This window comes from Amphiura filiformis, unplaced genomic scaffold, assembly GCF_039555335.1.
Source record: "Amphiura filiformis unplaced genomic scaffold, Afil_fr2py scaffold_26, whole genome shotgun sequence".
NCBI lineage: Eukaryota > Metazoa > Echinodermata > Ophiuroidea > Amphilepidida > Amphiuridae > Amphiura > Amphiura filiformis.
This window is the reverse complement of record NW_027305490.1, coordinates 714,344-729,886: the sequence shown is the minus strand read 5'-3', so window position 1 is coordinate 729,886 and position 15,543 is coordinate 714,344. Positions and strand designations below refer to the sequence as shown.

Here is a 15,543-nt window from a genome sequence, read left to right as displayed (position 1 = left end):
TTTAGGGCTGTCTTTGGTCATTACGTGGATGTTCTATAGTTGGGAAAATATTCTTCAGTTTTTTAAATATTGAGCAAATTGCTTAAGTGTCCGATAATTGGTAGTCCTACCCTACCAAATTCATATTATAAGATCGTACATGACTTTAACATCGCATATTAAAAACATATACGGTAATCTGGCAAGAGCTACTTAGCAACAAAGTTCGTTGCCACAGCAAATTCATCAGATCAGAATGATTCATGCCAACAATACCAACACACAAAGGACGTGACTTCATGGAATTCCAATTATTTGATGACGAAACCATTATTGCATTGTCAGATACCTGTCACACTTTGGGAAATATTGAGGGCGCTATGACAAATTCCCGTTGTAACCTTTGACCTCATCTGCTATTTGGCAAGAGCTACTGAAAAACGACGAATGGAGTAATTTGTGCGAGTTTGTTTCACGTTTTTTTGTGCACTGATGGACATGAGCAATTATTAAAATGATTTTTTATAGTATAATGTTACTTTATGAGTTGATGTAGGAAGCGAAAACGGTGGAAGTGATCGGCATTGAGTAAGATCATCGTGAGCTTGGCAACGCCCATCCAGCCAACATTCTGTGTACATCAACAGTGCAGAATGCTTGCTATCTGGGAACTGGGTTTAACAGCACAGGTTTTCTTGGGACTCTCCCTTTTTGCCTTTGGTCTAGAAGCGGCTTTAGTTTTATTTCATTTCATTGGTATACTTTATGCGTAAGTATATAACATAAGCTAGTATACTCAGGGTTCGATTTACTTTGAAATATTTGCATAGCAATTTTTAGGAAAATCAAAATCAATGACAATAATGACAATGTTCTTATTAATTAATTAAAGGGGCGTTTCGTGATCCACAGCCTCATCCCCCACTTTTCTCAAAAAAAAAGTTGAGATTTTTATATCACTGAAACCTCTGGCTACATAATGTTTATGTACAAAATATTTCTTGCAGATTAATTCGTTTAGCAAAGTTATCGTGAATTTGAATTTCGTTCTGGTGCACCAGAACGAAATTACAACGCATTGTCTATGGAGCAGTGTAATACACATAATCATGCATAACTTCATGAACGCAAAATCGGAATCAACTGAAATTTTGGGAATAGGTTTTTTTCGTGGATATCTAATGAAAAATGACATAAATAGAGGATGCTAGGATCACGAAATACTCCTTTAATAGCATGTTTACAACTTTTACAGTGATTGTAAAAATAAAAATAGCTATACTTTAAGCTTTAATTTATGTAGCAAGTTGTCCAAAATGGAGAGCATTTTACTCTGCTACACCAGGTGAATTGAATGCTGCTGAGTACCAGACACAAGCCAATCCTGTCTAAAAGTGGGTTTTCTTCTAAAGATTGATTGCGCATTCATGAGATAAATTTCTAATTCTATTGCGTTAATATCTGTTGTGACAAACATGCATCTATTCAATTCTCTCTCACTTAACTGGACATGGTGTATAGAAATGATACATGTAGTCATTGTGGTCGCGTTACTGAAGAAGTCATGAAAAGATTATGTGTTTGTATCAATTGTTCTCAGAAAAAACCCAAGTGTTCTGCCTAGGCTATGGTGCTCTATACTTTGATCAGCTTGTAATAGGCAGGAAATGTTAGGCTTTTCCCATTACTATGCCGTTAAGTAGACCCATGTTAAGAGTGCTATTAGTTGCCCTCTCTGGTCTATATCTTGTGTGTTAAAGTACATGTAGGCAAAGTATTATAAGTATAAGACTTGGATTAATAATTTGTGATGCTTCTGGCAAAATGTCACAAGGCAATTTTCAAAATAAAATATTTTGATATTAATCCGCGATATTATATAAGGGCTGCCGATTACAAGCTGATCAAAGTATAGCTGAAATACAGCAAGATAATGTAAGATAGTAAATGTAAACCTGTATTTTAGATAGAGTATCTCGAGCTAGAGTATACTATAATCACACAATTTTGGGCTAAAAGCTAGACAGCTATTTCGGGCTAAAGCTAGACAGCTATTTCGGGCTAAAGCTAGAGCTAGCTCAGTAGCTGCAGAACTGTCAATGACTGTTTGCTTCAATTTCAAATGTCATACAACTATGTCATATCAACATGATCAATGCATTGTCATGTCTCATGAATTGAATGAGGCGGTCCTGTCTAATTTTAGAGCACCCTTCATGCCTCTCTGAACAAGATCCTTCTGAACAGGATCCGACCTCACATTGATCCTTTAGTCTGAAGCAACCAGGGTGGCTTTAGGTCAGGTCGCAGCTGTGCTCAGCAAATTATACACATTTTGAAGTATTCCAATTATAAAAGCAAAATGACCGACCACCACCATTCCACTGGTTGCTAGAGTCAAGATTCTTCAATTCAAATTTCTCTGCCATGATATAGTGCGTCTTGAAGACGGCAAAAATGGTTAATTTCCGGTTGCCTATTTTGAACAGTAAACAGCCTAACATTTTATTTATTTTAGATGTGATCACCTTTGCAGTTGTTGTGATCGGTTGTGTTTACTTCTGAACTTCTTTTCATTGCTTTTTAGCTTTTCAGACAGTGATGTCGTGCTTTAAGCCTTTATCAATACTACTATTATGTACTACCAGACATGCTAGATTTTGATAGCAAAGGATACTGAAACTCGAAAAGTTGAATGTGAAGCCATCGAGAGCAAATTCACTGTTATAGTAAAATAAAGGACTAAATTATTACTTTCCGATCAATGTTAAGTTTTGCATCAAGTACCGGTATACATGTACTATAAACCATTGCCAAACACTTTAAATAGAGTTATGAATTAAGGCGAGTGCAGGGCTTCGAAAATGATGAAAACTGGTGTAAACATGGTCAAAACAATTTTTTGAAAGTGAAAATGTCTATATTTCTAGGAGCTTTTATTGTCGAAAAGCAAATTAAAATAATCGGAACCGCAAGAAACATACTATTCATAAAATCAGCATCACTTCCTTCACATGTTAAGATATCAAATGAGCGGAAGGTGGGAAAATTTTCTCTGAAAAAATATATCACATATTCACATTATTAGTGAAATTCACCATGTATTGAATACATCAGAATTGCATCATGCAGTAAACACGTTTAAGAAATGCAAAGCTATGCTAGCTAAAATTACATCAAAACAAGCAAACATTAAATGGTTGGTCTAAGACAGTCAGGATTACTATGAATGGTACCAATACCAAATACCTTAATTGTCAGAAGGTTCATTTGAGTTTGAATAAAATGACTGTGTAGCAGTTTCAAGGGCAGCCAGAGGTTATCTTTTGAGTCTTTTTGAGTACACAAACATAGGTCATATCACAAATAGAAAGGCCTGTGAATTATGAGGGTATTATGTCAAGGTCAAATGAGTAAGCCAGGACAGGTGAGAAGAATATCAAATTTATGAATGAACATACCACAATGAATGAACACTTTCAAGCCACTCAACCATGACAACATGATCACAGGAGGCTACTCAGTACTGGACATACAGTTGCACACATAGTTGTGTGTGGGTCTAAAAATGGCACACTGTTCAATCAATTGAAATTCTCAATGTGCCTGGTGGGCTCAGGCCTAGCCTGCTAACTAAGAATGTCTGTGATTGGTTGATCAAGTTTGTACACATTTTGTTGAAAAAATTAATGACTTTTACTTAGAGCAGCGACTACTGTTCTCTGCTTAGGCCATCTTAATTAAATCCTGTGTCTCAAAGCTTGTGAGAAATTGAAAACCTAATACGGAATGCGGGTTTTTTTTTTATTGTATTTTTTTATGTTTATTTTTTTATGTGTCAGTACAGGATTTCGAACACAAATTTTGTGCAAAAATTATCCAGTGTTGCAAATGTTGGAATAGTAGACAAATAAAGTTACTGCTACAAACTATTATTCTTCTCTTTTATTGTTTTCGTGTAAAAAATTGCAAAAATATCTGAAACTTATGATCGAATATGAATTTTATTTTCGCCTTTTTGTTAAAAAAAAATAAAAAGACATGAAAAAATTAATTTCTTGATTTTCAAGGAGGACTACGCGCACGATTTTACTAATGCGCGCAGCAGCTTTGAGACACAGGATTTAATTAAAATGGCCTTAGTTTAAAAACAAGCGGACAAAATATGCTATAAATTCATTAGTCTCAATTTGAATTTGACTTCTCTCTTTGTTTTAAATGGGTATCGTTATCTTTACATGCCTGTTGAACATTTTACTGAATATAAATTTTACTGGAAATGCTAATTGAACTTTTTAATTTGATTTGTATTCTGACTATAGAAAATGTGTGATGTACCGAAAACCAAGTGTCAATATAGCAAGAGAAGAACTACCTGGTGTTTCTATTCTAAAACCCATGGTTGGAGTTGATCCACATCTACAGGAAAACTTAGAAAGTTACTTCAAGATTGATTATCCCAAAGTAAGTACATTTCTGACTTGTCCTGTAAAGTAATTTACAACTCATAGAGTGTCCAAAATGAATTTGGTGGTAGTGGAATCCTTGCATGATTGTGGTCAGAAGATGAACCACAAGGGACAAGCTTTAAACATTCATCAGTAAACAAAAAACAAATAAGTTTACAAAATTTATGCCTGTTTCATGTCAGGTTTTGTCTGCAAAAATAGATATACATGTACCAACATTTTTCTTGTCAAAATTGTACAGAGGGGTAATGATTCCTCTGTCATCCATTGTAGCACCACCTCTGGATGCTTCTGATCATCAGAACTCTTAAGGTTCATGTACCCATCTCTGCCATGCCCATCAGAGCTATCATCAGTGTTCGAATTTAGGAAAAATAAATGGTTGTCCCACGGACAACCAGATTACAATTTCTGGTTGTCCGTCTAAGTTTTTGGTTGTCTGTACATGTGTAGGCCTACAAATGTGACTTTTGGCTAGATTTATGGTTGTCCGCAGACAACCGAATCAGTATTTTTGGTTGTCCAGCGACTTTTTTAGTTGTCCCGGGCAACCGGACAACCAAAATTTCGAACGCTGGCTATCATGTACCAGATATGCATGGTAGAGAGCTGGAGAGTGATCATTACTCCCTTCTAAATAGGGATCTACAATATTTCTTCTCATGCAAATCACAATGTTGACCAAATCTGACAGTATCTTCAATAATAAATATCAAAACTTGAGAATGATTGTATCAACTTCTTACAGTATTTTTACTATTTTAGTAAAGTAATCATGTGGGAAACTGCCATGTACTTGACAATCCATTTTGTGGCTTTGGTGTTTAAAAGTTACATTATACAATGTAGGACTTTTCTTGGCTTCTCAATACAATGCCCAACATGACGACACATTATGCTCAAATTTTTGAATCAGTATTTTTAGGTTTTGTTTTGACATTGAATAGTAGTCCCATCATGTGCCTAATCAGTCCACCACCATTTGACCTATTTTGCAGTATGAGTTGCTACTATGTGTGCAAGAAGAAGGAGACCCATGTTTACAAATAGTCAAACCTCTTATGGAGAGTTATCCACAAGTAGATGCACATTTATTTATAGGTAAGTTTTCCTACAGGATAACAAATTATGATTATGACACTTGCAAGTCATCTATCAATCCTAATCAAAGCTAACTTCTTGGGCATTTATAACTAAAATCATGTGACTGTATTTATACCAGATCAATTAACATGCTCATGAATGAGTTATTTACCCGGGGTTATTTATCAACATACAGTACCGGTATTCAATGTCATCAGACTAGATTTGTCTTCATTAAGTTAAAAAACGCCTTCAAAATATTGTTTGTTCTATCAACTTTTTGTTGTTGATCTGGCTGTATGCTGCCTAAATTGTACCTGATCCTTTTTTTAAGATACATTTTTTTAATTGGTGTGAAGATAAAAATTACGTTGTAAATGGTGTGGATATTATAATAAATTGATAAGTTCGGATATTTTTACCCAATTTTAGTAGTTGTTTATGAAGGGTCCCTGCAGTAAATCCCTATAAGTTACAAAAGGTTACTGAACGTAAATTATTGAGTGAAATGGATTTTACAATGCGTGTAAAGTTTCGTTGGATTTTGAGACTGGGGAAAACCATTGAAACTGAAAGCAAAGAAAGAAAGTCTTATTTCGATTGTGAGTCCCTGTGTGTATTTCACTAAACTTTTAATCCTTCATTAACTCAAGTAACTCTTACGAATACCCAGTTTTACTAGTAGTTGCAACTTTACGAAGGGTCCCTGTAGTAATTCCCTAAATTACTTACGATAGTAAATCATTTTGGTGAAATGGATTTTACGATGTGTTGTAAAGTTACTTGTACATTGGATTTGGAGACTTTCAAAGCTTTGTAAAGTTTAGTGAAATGGACCTCGAACTCTAACCAATAACCATGGCACATTTCATGTTCATTGTGAGATATACTCAGCTCAATTTATGATAATCTTTTCTAACACATTATAAACATCTCACAGGTGAAAAATGCATGCATGAAGGTAAGCTTTTGTCATATCAGTCACTGGATAAGATTGTAATGTCAGAGTTTAAGACCTTGGCAGTTTGGCACATTTCATCAGTACAAACTTCACAAAAACAAAGAGGTGTATTCACAATGCAAAGAGGTTAGACCAGAGAGTCCCAACTCCACCCTGTTTGTGTGTGGCTCATAGAAGGCAAAATAGTTTCACCATGCCAGTGAACTCCCAATTTAAAGTGCATGTTCTTCACCCGATGTGTCATAGTGATCATGTGCGCACTAAGTGCTACATGTACATAGACGATGTACATACTGTACATCTTTGTAATTTTCAAGCTTAAAGACATCAATTATCATTCTATTTTGGGCCTTTGCTAATGCCAGAGAGTCTCGTATGGGGATATTTGGAGTCCAGACTGTGTAGTCTTACCTCTTTGTGATGAATATGCATCACAGTGAAAAGTTTCTTGTCAGCACTTGATTTCTAACGTGCAGTACAACATGTGTTTCAACAAATCATCTTAAACAGCCCAAGATCTTTTACTTTGAAATTAATATGTGCTATTTCCAGTTCCAGAAATGTATGGGATTAATTTTTCCGAATTCGAAAATGTTACATGTTAGCAAATTTGGTGAGATGCATAATCATGTTAATCTCAATCTCTTATTTAGATTTTCATAAAATACAGTTTAAGTCTGCTCCAAATTAATGTGATTGTTCACTCTTACTGTGATTATTTTGTGTGAAAATTTAAGGAAAAGTACATTTTCAGGAATTTTTTCTGGCGTTTCAGAATTTATTTACAAGTGGGCATCTCTGCACTTACATGAAAGTATTTGGAAAAATTAATTCCCCAATTTACGGGATTGTGAAATTTATGTATTGAGACAACAACGCTACACAATGTTGTTACTAAACAGCCGGTTGCTAAGGTATGAGCTTCTGTAAGGTACGCTCACACACCAACATGATGCCAGTCATGTACACCGGTGTCCGAGACTTATAGCAACAGAGGTGTTTTATCTCAATGCACCCTGTTTGAGAATTTGATGCACATGTTTATCATTTTCTTTTAACACTTCTACACCCGGCCACGTGTTTTGAACTCGCCACCCTTAGCGTTACATCACAAATATTATGAATTTTTACACCAATCAAGTTTCAAATTAGAATATCTCCACAACTATCAACCCTAAACTAGCAAAAGTATACATTTTTGGAAAGCTGAAGGCAAAAGCAATTTAAATATACACATTTCAACTCACTGTACAGGGTGACCTTGAAGTTATACAGGGTGGAATAAAAAAATCCAAATAAAAAATGGGTCATTTAATGCATTGCTTATTACTAACTTGCAGTTATAAACTGAAAGTAAACAACATTGATTTGGTTAGAGGTTAGGGGAGCCTACTGACTCTGGAAGAAAAAAAAATCACAGCTGTTTGGTAATCTCGAATACAGGGTGTCCCAAAATATGTTCAAATTTTTTACAATTCAACATATTTTGAACTGAAACATTTTACCCCTAACCCATACAAACAAAGTAAGTCCATATTTAGATTCCTCATCAAATTTCCTCTCAGAAAATGTAAACTTTGACTATGATAGGATAAGTAATTAAAATTTACAGCAACTTTTAGATTTTGAAGACATCCGCATTGCTTACTACAGTGTTTAATATGAAAACGGGTAGTTTTGTACATAAAAGTTTGCATTTTATAGACTAAACCAATCATAAAGAGTTAAAAATGATTAAAAACAATTAGTAGAATTAATAATCTTTCAAAAGAGCACTTAACCATGTCTGTAGCCCATATGGATGCAAAGATATGATCAGTTGATTCAACGCACACACACAAAATCTTTATTTCCCATAGACTTTGCACATACCGCCACCGCCTCATCCGCCACCGCCTCATCCACCACCTCGGTCATTCTGAACTCAAACAACTCTAACTCCACTATCTTAGCTGATAAACAATTCTCCTTTGGAGGTCTGTTAGGGCACTTATATAGCTACAAAATGACACCAAACACACTTCAATACCTTTTTTTAAGCAGAGATATAACAATTTGAACGAGTCTCGATTTGGAAAAGCGTAACAACACCACCATTTTTGGGTGGCGAGTTCAAAACGCGTGGCCACTCTCCATAGATTCATCTGAAAGCTTTATTCAACTTGTAGCGTATGGTTAGCTTTTAAACCAGTATATATCTTGTCATCATCTGACTTCATATGGTGCACAACTTTGGCTGGTGGCTTGTTCCCTCAGCAAATTGTGCTTCAATATCCTGAGCTTTTCCTTTATGTGTGTTTTAATTTGTGTTTTGGGGAGATATTGTTGCTTATTATAGGTTTGTGCTGGAGTATATCACTTAACATCTGAAAAATGCTTCTATTTGTCTGTATTTTGACTCATCCTTGTTTTATTATTTACTTTGTCAACAATGCCACACAGTTCTACAATCCTACAATGTACTATTTTCATCTTCTTTTTCAACTTTATGTAACTGACTAAACACCCAGCTGGGTCATGTTTGATTTGCAGTGTTATGTTGACATCACCACCTCACCACCATCTCATCAACTATGTGCTTATTATGTACAACTCTGTTAACACTTGGAAAAGTTGCAATTCAATTTCACATCATTTCATTTTCATACATTTGTAGAATAAAGAGTTGTCAATAGTTTAATAGGTTTTGACTTACTTACCAAAGTGTAATCAGGCACAGTTGCTGTATTAAATCATAAGGTCCAACATAAAATGTTCCTTAGAAGCACCAAGTAGTAGGTACTTCAATTTGACTTAGTTGCTATTGAATTGCGTCTTGCTAATAAACAGTCGATCCAATTGAATTTGTGATTTGTATATTTCACTGTATAAACATGGTCCAAGTAGTTCAATTCAGATTTCTCTGCAGACAACACAACTGGTGCCAATCTACTTCTAGTATGAACATCCTGGGGAACATTCAGTAGTAATGTACATCCACATACAAAAGCAATTAATTAATTATGGTAATCATTTCAATCAAATTCCAGGTTGAAATTGAATTGAAAAGCATTTTATTAAATCATGAATTGATCAACACAATGACCTCAGAAAACATGACCACCTTTGAAGGTTGGGCTAATTGTAAGTGACAATATTATGTTCATTTGTACAGTTAGATGAGATGTAATTTCCATGTTTATGCAAATTTGGAGGACAAGATAAGAAGTGCCTTTTCATTTTCAGCTTAGAATATTTTAAAACAAGTTATAATATTATAATAAACACATCACAAGAAATAAGTCCCCTCTCAAAATTTTGTCATAACATCGTAAAATAAAACTTTGAACCAATAAAACTACTTTGAAATAATGACGTTTTCAAAGTTGAAAATCTTTTAAAAACCAGATTGTCTCAGCATCAGGGAAACTTGGGCATTCATGTGCAGCCAAGTCTGGACAATTATCCTATCAGTTCCACTTGAGCCATATCAAGTCCTCTTGAAAGTTTATGCTATTGATTTGGGTCATGGTATTGGAATGATGTAGGTTGTTGTGTTGTTATAGCAACAATCCCAGATTCTTGGCCATTCAGATGGCACTTTAGTGGGGTGCAGCCAATCAGGTCTCTGCTTTAATTCCATTTCTTTTGTTGTGTTCACACCTTTCTTAGTAAGTCACTTGCATTTGCTCCTCCGATCATGCTGGACCAAAAAATCCCACCCACCCTCCCAGTAGCTGGAAGGGTAAATCAGTTATCTCATTTGTCAAAGATGCTTCAATAAAAGTATGTCAAATTATGCTACTCTCCGCTTTGTCTGGAGTTTCTTCAAATCCTGAAGAATCTCGTCAGTAGATTGTCTCCACTTTCTACTACGCTGCGTTGTCTGGAGTTTCTTCAAATCCTGAGGAATCTCGTCAGTAGATTGTCTCCACTTTCTACTATGCTGCTTTGTCTGGAGTTTCTTCAAATCCTGAGGAATCTCGTCAGTAGATTGTCTCCACTTTCTACTACGCATGCGTTGTTGGGAGTTTCTTCAAATCCTGAGGAATCTCGTCAGTAGATTGTCTCCACTTTCTACTATGCTGCTTTGTCTGGAGTTTCTTCAAATCCTGAGGAATCTCGTCAGTAGATTGTCTCCACTTTCTACTACGCTTTGTGCTGGCTTAATGAATGCTTTGTCTGGAGTTTCTTCAAATCCTGAGGAATCTCGTCTGTAGATTGTCTCCACTTTCTACTACGCTTTGTGCTGGCTTAATGAATGCTTTGTATGGAGTTCTTCAAATCCTGAAGAATCTCGCCTGTAGATTGTCTCCACTTTCTACTACGCTTTGTGCTGGCTTAATGAATGCTTTGTATGGAGTTCTTCAAATCCTGAAGAATCTCGCCTGTAGATTGTCTCCACTTTCTACTACGCTTTGTGCTGGCTTAATGAATGCTTTGTATGGAGTTCTTCAAATCCTGAAGAATCTCGCCTGTAGATTGTCTCCACTTTCTACTACGCTTTGTGCTGGCTTAATGAATGCTTTGTATGGAGTTCTTCAAATCCTGAAGAATCTCGTCTGTAGATTGTCTCCACTTTCTACTACGCTTTGTGCTGGCTTAATGAATGCTTTGTATGGAGTTCTTCAAATCCTGAAGAATCTCGCCTGTAGATTGTCTCCACTTTCTACTACGCTTTGTGCTGGCTTAATGAATGCTTTGTATGGAGTTCTTCAAATCCTGAAGAATCTCGCCTGTAGATTGTTTCCACTTTCTACTACGCTTTGTGCTGGCTTAATAAATGCTTTGTATGGAGTTTCTTCAAATCCTGAAGAATCTCGTCAGTAGATTGTCTCCACTTTCTACTATGCTGCTTTGTCTGGAGTTTCTTCAAATCCTGAGGAATCTCGTCAGTAGATTGTCTCCACTTTCTACTACGCTGCGTTGTCTGGAGTTTCTTCAAATCCTGAGGAATCTCGTCAGTAGATTGTCTCCACTTTCTACTATGCTGCTTTGTCTGGAGTTTCTTCAAATCCTGAAGAATCTCATCAGTAGATTGTCTCCACTTTCTACTACGCTTTATGTAAGAGTAATTTATGCTTATTTGAAGTATTTTTTTGGCTTGATTGTTTTTGTCAGTGGATTATTTCATTTATTAATATTATTTTATAGTAAATTTTGGCTCACTTTTCAATAATTACCAGCTTATATAGGGATTTAAAGATATAATTCATTGATAGAGTTGGCATTGTTTCTTCTTTTGGAGATTTCTGTTTATTTAATAATTATGTTATAAATATTGTTTTCCAATTCAATCCTCTGTTTGATCCAAAGAGGTATCTGTATTTGCTTAAGATGAAATTTGGTTAAATGTGATACAGAAGTCAATTCTTGCATGTCCAGCCTATGTGGTTGGCTTGTTGTACACATTTTCCAATAATTCTTGTATTGTGTTATTAATAATATTTATTGGAAGATAAATAACTATTTATATTATGTCTTAACTGCTATGAAAGTGCTATGATTATTATATTATTATTATATTATGAAATATATCATTATTTATCATTATTTATCTCAATTATATTTATGTATATGAATATAAAATTGTTGAATGGTCATAAATAGCTTAATAAATGGTCCTCATGATCGGGAGGGCAATGCGGAGTCTAATCATTGCTTTGGTGTTGTGTTTTCCTGATGTCTCGAGACAATTATATGACTGTTTACTAAGTGTTGTGTGAAAATGAAAGATGTCCATGACTTCATGGCTGAATGAGTCCAAATTAAAGACAAAATGCCCTTTCCAAAAGTCACAAAGTAGGCCTATGCTTGTTAACTGCAAGGTGTATTGGGACAAGGAATGGGACTGGCCATCTTACAACTCACTGTGCTGAGCTCTGCACCAAGAAGGGGATTTGCATGGATGAATGATCAAGAATCGATACACATTAGAGTAAATGTACACTTGGTGAGGATTTTAAACTGCACTCAACCACATGGGTTTTTCCATTAGTAACAAGACATGAATCAACTACTTTGTGACTTCTGAAAAGGGCAGTTTTTGTCTTCAATTTAGGCTAGCCTTGACGTCAAGTGTATTTCTCTCAATTAATCTTGAACTGGGATTATCCATTCAATTTAAACAATAAAAGCAGTGCATTTAAATACCATATATATGTCATGGTTGAAAAACCCAACCAACCTGTGTTCTCTTGAATTTGAATGAATGAATATCCAATCAAAAGTTAATTTTGCAACCTTGGACACTTAAAGGCATAATCTGTGACTTAAAAACACACAGAAATCCAGGATACCAAGTAGCATCTTGTAGAAATTTAGCTTTTGTCATTTAAATAATAAATATCAAAAAATTGACCTTAAAAACAGGCTTCAATTGTGTTTGGGAGCTCAATTAATATGTTAAATTATCTGTATGGAAAAACAAATTACCAACAAAAATTATACAGCAATTGAAGCATGGAAAAAAATTACCATTGATGACTACTTTACAAACAGTTTTGTGTTTGTGTATTGTAGTGTTTTCAGCTTAATGTTTGTGTTTCCTTTTCTTCCATGACTTCAATCCTAGGCTTGGTAATAAATGCAAATATGTGTAGTTTTAAGGGATTCTGGGTATGAATACAGCTTTATCTGCGAAATTATGTTTATAATACCTGCATATTTTATCCTGGAGAAAAATGGGACCCATGCATAATTATACTATACTATTCAATAAACCTCATTTAAGTTGTGCTTATTTATACATACTGAATATCTGAGGGTATTGGTCATTGATGAGTGGGTATCATCTTCAGCTAAAGATTCACATCAAAGGGATGACAGGATTTGAGATAATACAAGAACAGGGTAACAAAGTCATTGCAAATATTGCATTTTAGAGCACATCAGAGATATATTTGGCATGTATTTTTAAGAACTTCATAAATGCATCTGATTTAAAATGAATATGCACATAAAGGTACATTATACATGTACTTATTTTTAGGCTTACAAGGGGCTGCAAGGATGCAGAAGATACCCTCTTACCAATGGCCATGTCCCACTAGGCCTGGAGGCTTCGTTATTATTTTAAACCCTTGGAATACATTATAGATACCTATGCTGCAATATATGCATATAGTGCACCTGTTTATAGACTACACCAGGCACAAAAAGAAACTCGTCAGTTATATTCATCCTTGCTGTTCAATAACTTGATAATTTTGGATTATTCTGAAATATACATTTTGTTAATTGGACTTTGCTGTCTCATTTGACACCCTGTTTGTGAAAAACGAACAAGATTTGACCAAGATATGCGCCTCCAAAGCCTCAAACCCCAAAATCAAAAGTTGCATTTTCAACGATTTTCAATGGGAACGCATCGTTGTATTGCACACAAGCACCACGGGCCAATCAATAAAGCACACAGTGTAACAGGCAGAATTGAATCGTTAAAATTGCAACTTTTCATTTTGGGGTTTGAGAGTTTGAGGCGCATATCTTGGTCAATACTTGCTCAATGTTCACGAACAGGGTGTCAAATGAGAAAGAAATGTCCAATTAACAAAATGTATATTTCAGAATAATCCAAAATTATCAAGTTATTGAACAGCAAGGATGAATATAACTGACAAGTTTCTTTTTGTGCCTGGTGTATATGAACAAGTGCAAAAACTGACGGTTCATCAGGGCATCTGTACTTCCATAGCTGTAGGTTAATTATGCAGTGCATGGCGCTTCACAATCATTTAATTTTACAATATATCAGTGACTGTTCAAGGGAAATTAAACAACACAATGGAGTAAAAAGCGCAGCATGCAACCTTTATTCTAATTATGGGGCTTGATGATATTTTCTTTCTGATTCTAGCAATTTAGTGATTGGTTGGTTTGGTGATCAGTATTTCAACATTCTAACTGGAAAAAAGGCACATATAATCACATACTAAATTGCTTTACTTTTGTGTCTTTTTTAACAGGTGGATGTAAGATAGGAGAGAACCCCAAAATGAACAATGTAATGCCTGGTTATAAAGCATCTAAATATGATATTGTCATGATCAGTGATAGTGGTATACAAGGTAAGACTTGCAAGCTAGCTCATGTTGACAGCATATTTGCAAGCCTTGAAATAAGCGGGCGCGGGGAGCAAAATTACCCTCGTAAAGCCACCAATTGCTCCCGGTCCTTGTAAAATTCACATGAACCAGGAGCAATTTTCTAAAATAAATTGCTCCTGGTTACAGTTTTGCACTTGATGCAGTCGTGCTGGTATGCTGTATTGTATATATGCAGAAAAGGATTTAATATTGAAAATTGCTCCGATTTCTTCAGAAATTGCTCCTGGTTCTTGTAAAATCCCAGTGAACCAGGAGCAATGTTCAAAACAAATTGCTCCTGGTTCCAGTCTGCTTATTTCAAGGCTTGCATATTTGGTTAAAACTTATCTTGCCATGTTCAATGTAAGTAGGTTAATTGACGTCAATGTTGGTCTAATTCATGTAATCTCTGTTACTCTGTAAAGTCCGGTTTGGGAAATTTGGTTGCCTTTATAAAGTTCAAAGTGCGAATTTTACATTGAGTTTATTGAAAAGAAACATTAACAATATTTACATAACATAATTCAGAGCTGAAAATATGCAGGTCTAAAAAAGGGCAATTCACCCCCACATTTCACAATATAGCCCTGTAACAAATATTTGTCAATGGTACACACAAGATTGCCATTTTTAGTAGGATCTGTTAAAAATAGTCCTTGTAATCAAAAAGTATTTTGAATCCTGACATAATTAGACATGTATACAATTTAAAGATTAATAATTGGATGCTTTCCTGTGTTACTGCATACATGTACCTGAATATATAGTCTTTGATATCATTCAATATGTACATTGAACAAAGCTGAGTGGTTGGAGTACATGATCATTGTGTAATCTGTTAAGCATCTGTATTGCTGATACTGATATGCATATGACAAATATCTATTTCCATATAATGTAGACTGCTTATCTGGGATATTTTTTATAGCCCGGTACCATCAAAAGTAGAAATATTGCCCTTTCAATAACTGTTGTGGAGGGACTA

General features: G+C 35.2%; 1 protein-coding gene across 2 annotated transcripts in view; it reads left to right on the top strand.

Moving 5' to 3' along the window:
* The first annotated feature begins 396 nt into the window (after positions 1–396).
* LOC140143742 (ceramide glucosyltransferase-like) overlaps positions 397–15,543 on the top strand; it is a 31,150-nt gene continuing 16,003 nt past the window's right edge. The window contains exons 1-5 of one of the 2 annotated variants that reach the window (XM_072165555.1): positions 397–748; positions 4,302–4,443; positions 5,447–5,549; positions 6,472–6,492; positions 14,439–14,540. In XM_072165555.1, coding sequence (XP_072021656.1) covers positions 633–748; positions 4,302–4,443; positions 5,447–5,549; positions 6,472–6,492; positions 14,439–14,540 — 484 coding nt within the window. In that variant the 5' untranslated portion in view covers positions 397–632. The remainder of the gene's footprint in view (positions 749–4,301; positions 4,444–5,446; positions 5,550–6,471; positions 6,493–14,438; positions 14,541–15,543) is intronic. The other variant, XM_072165556.1, reaches the window with a different exon arrangement.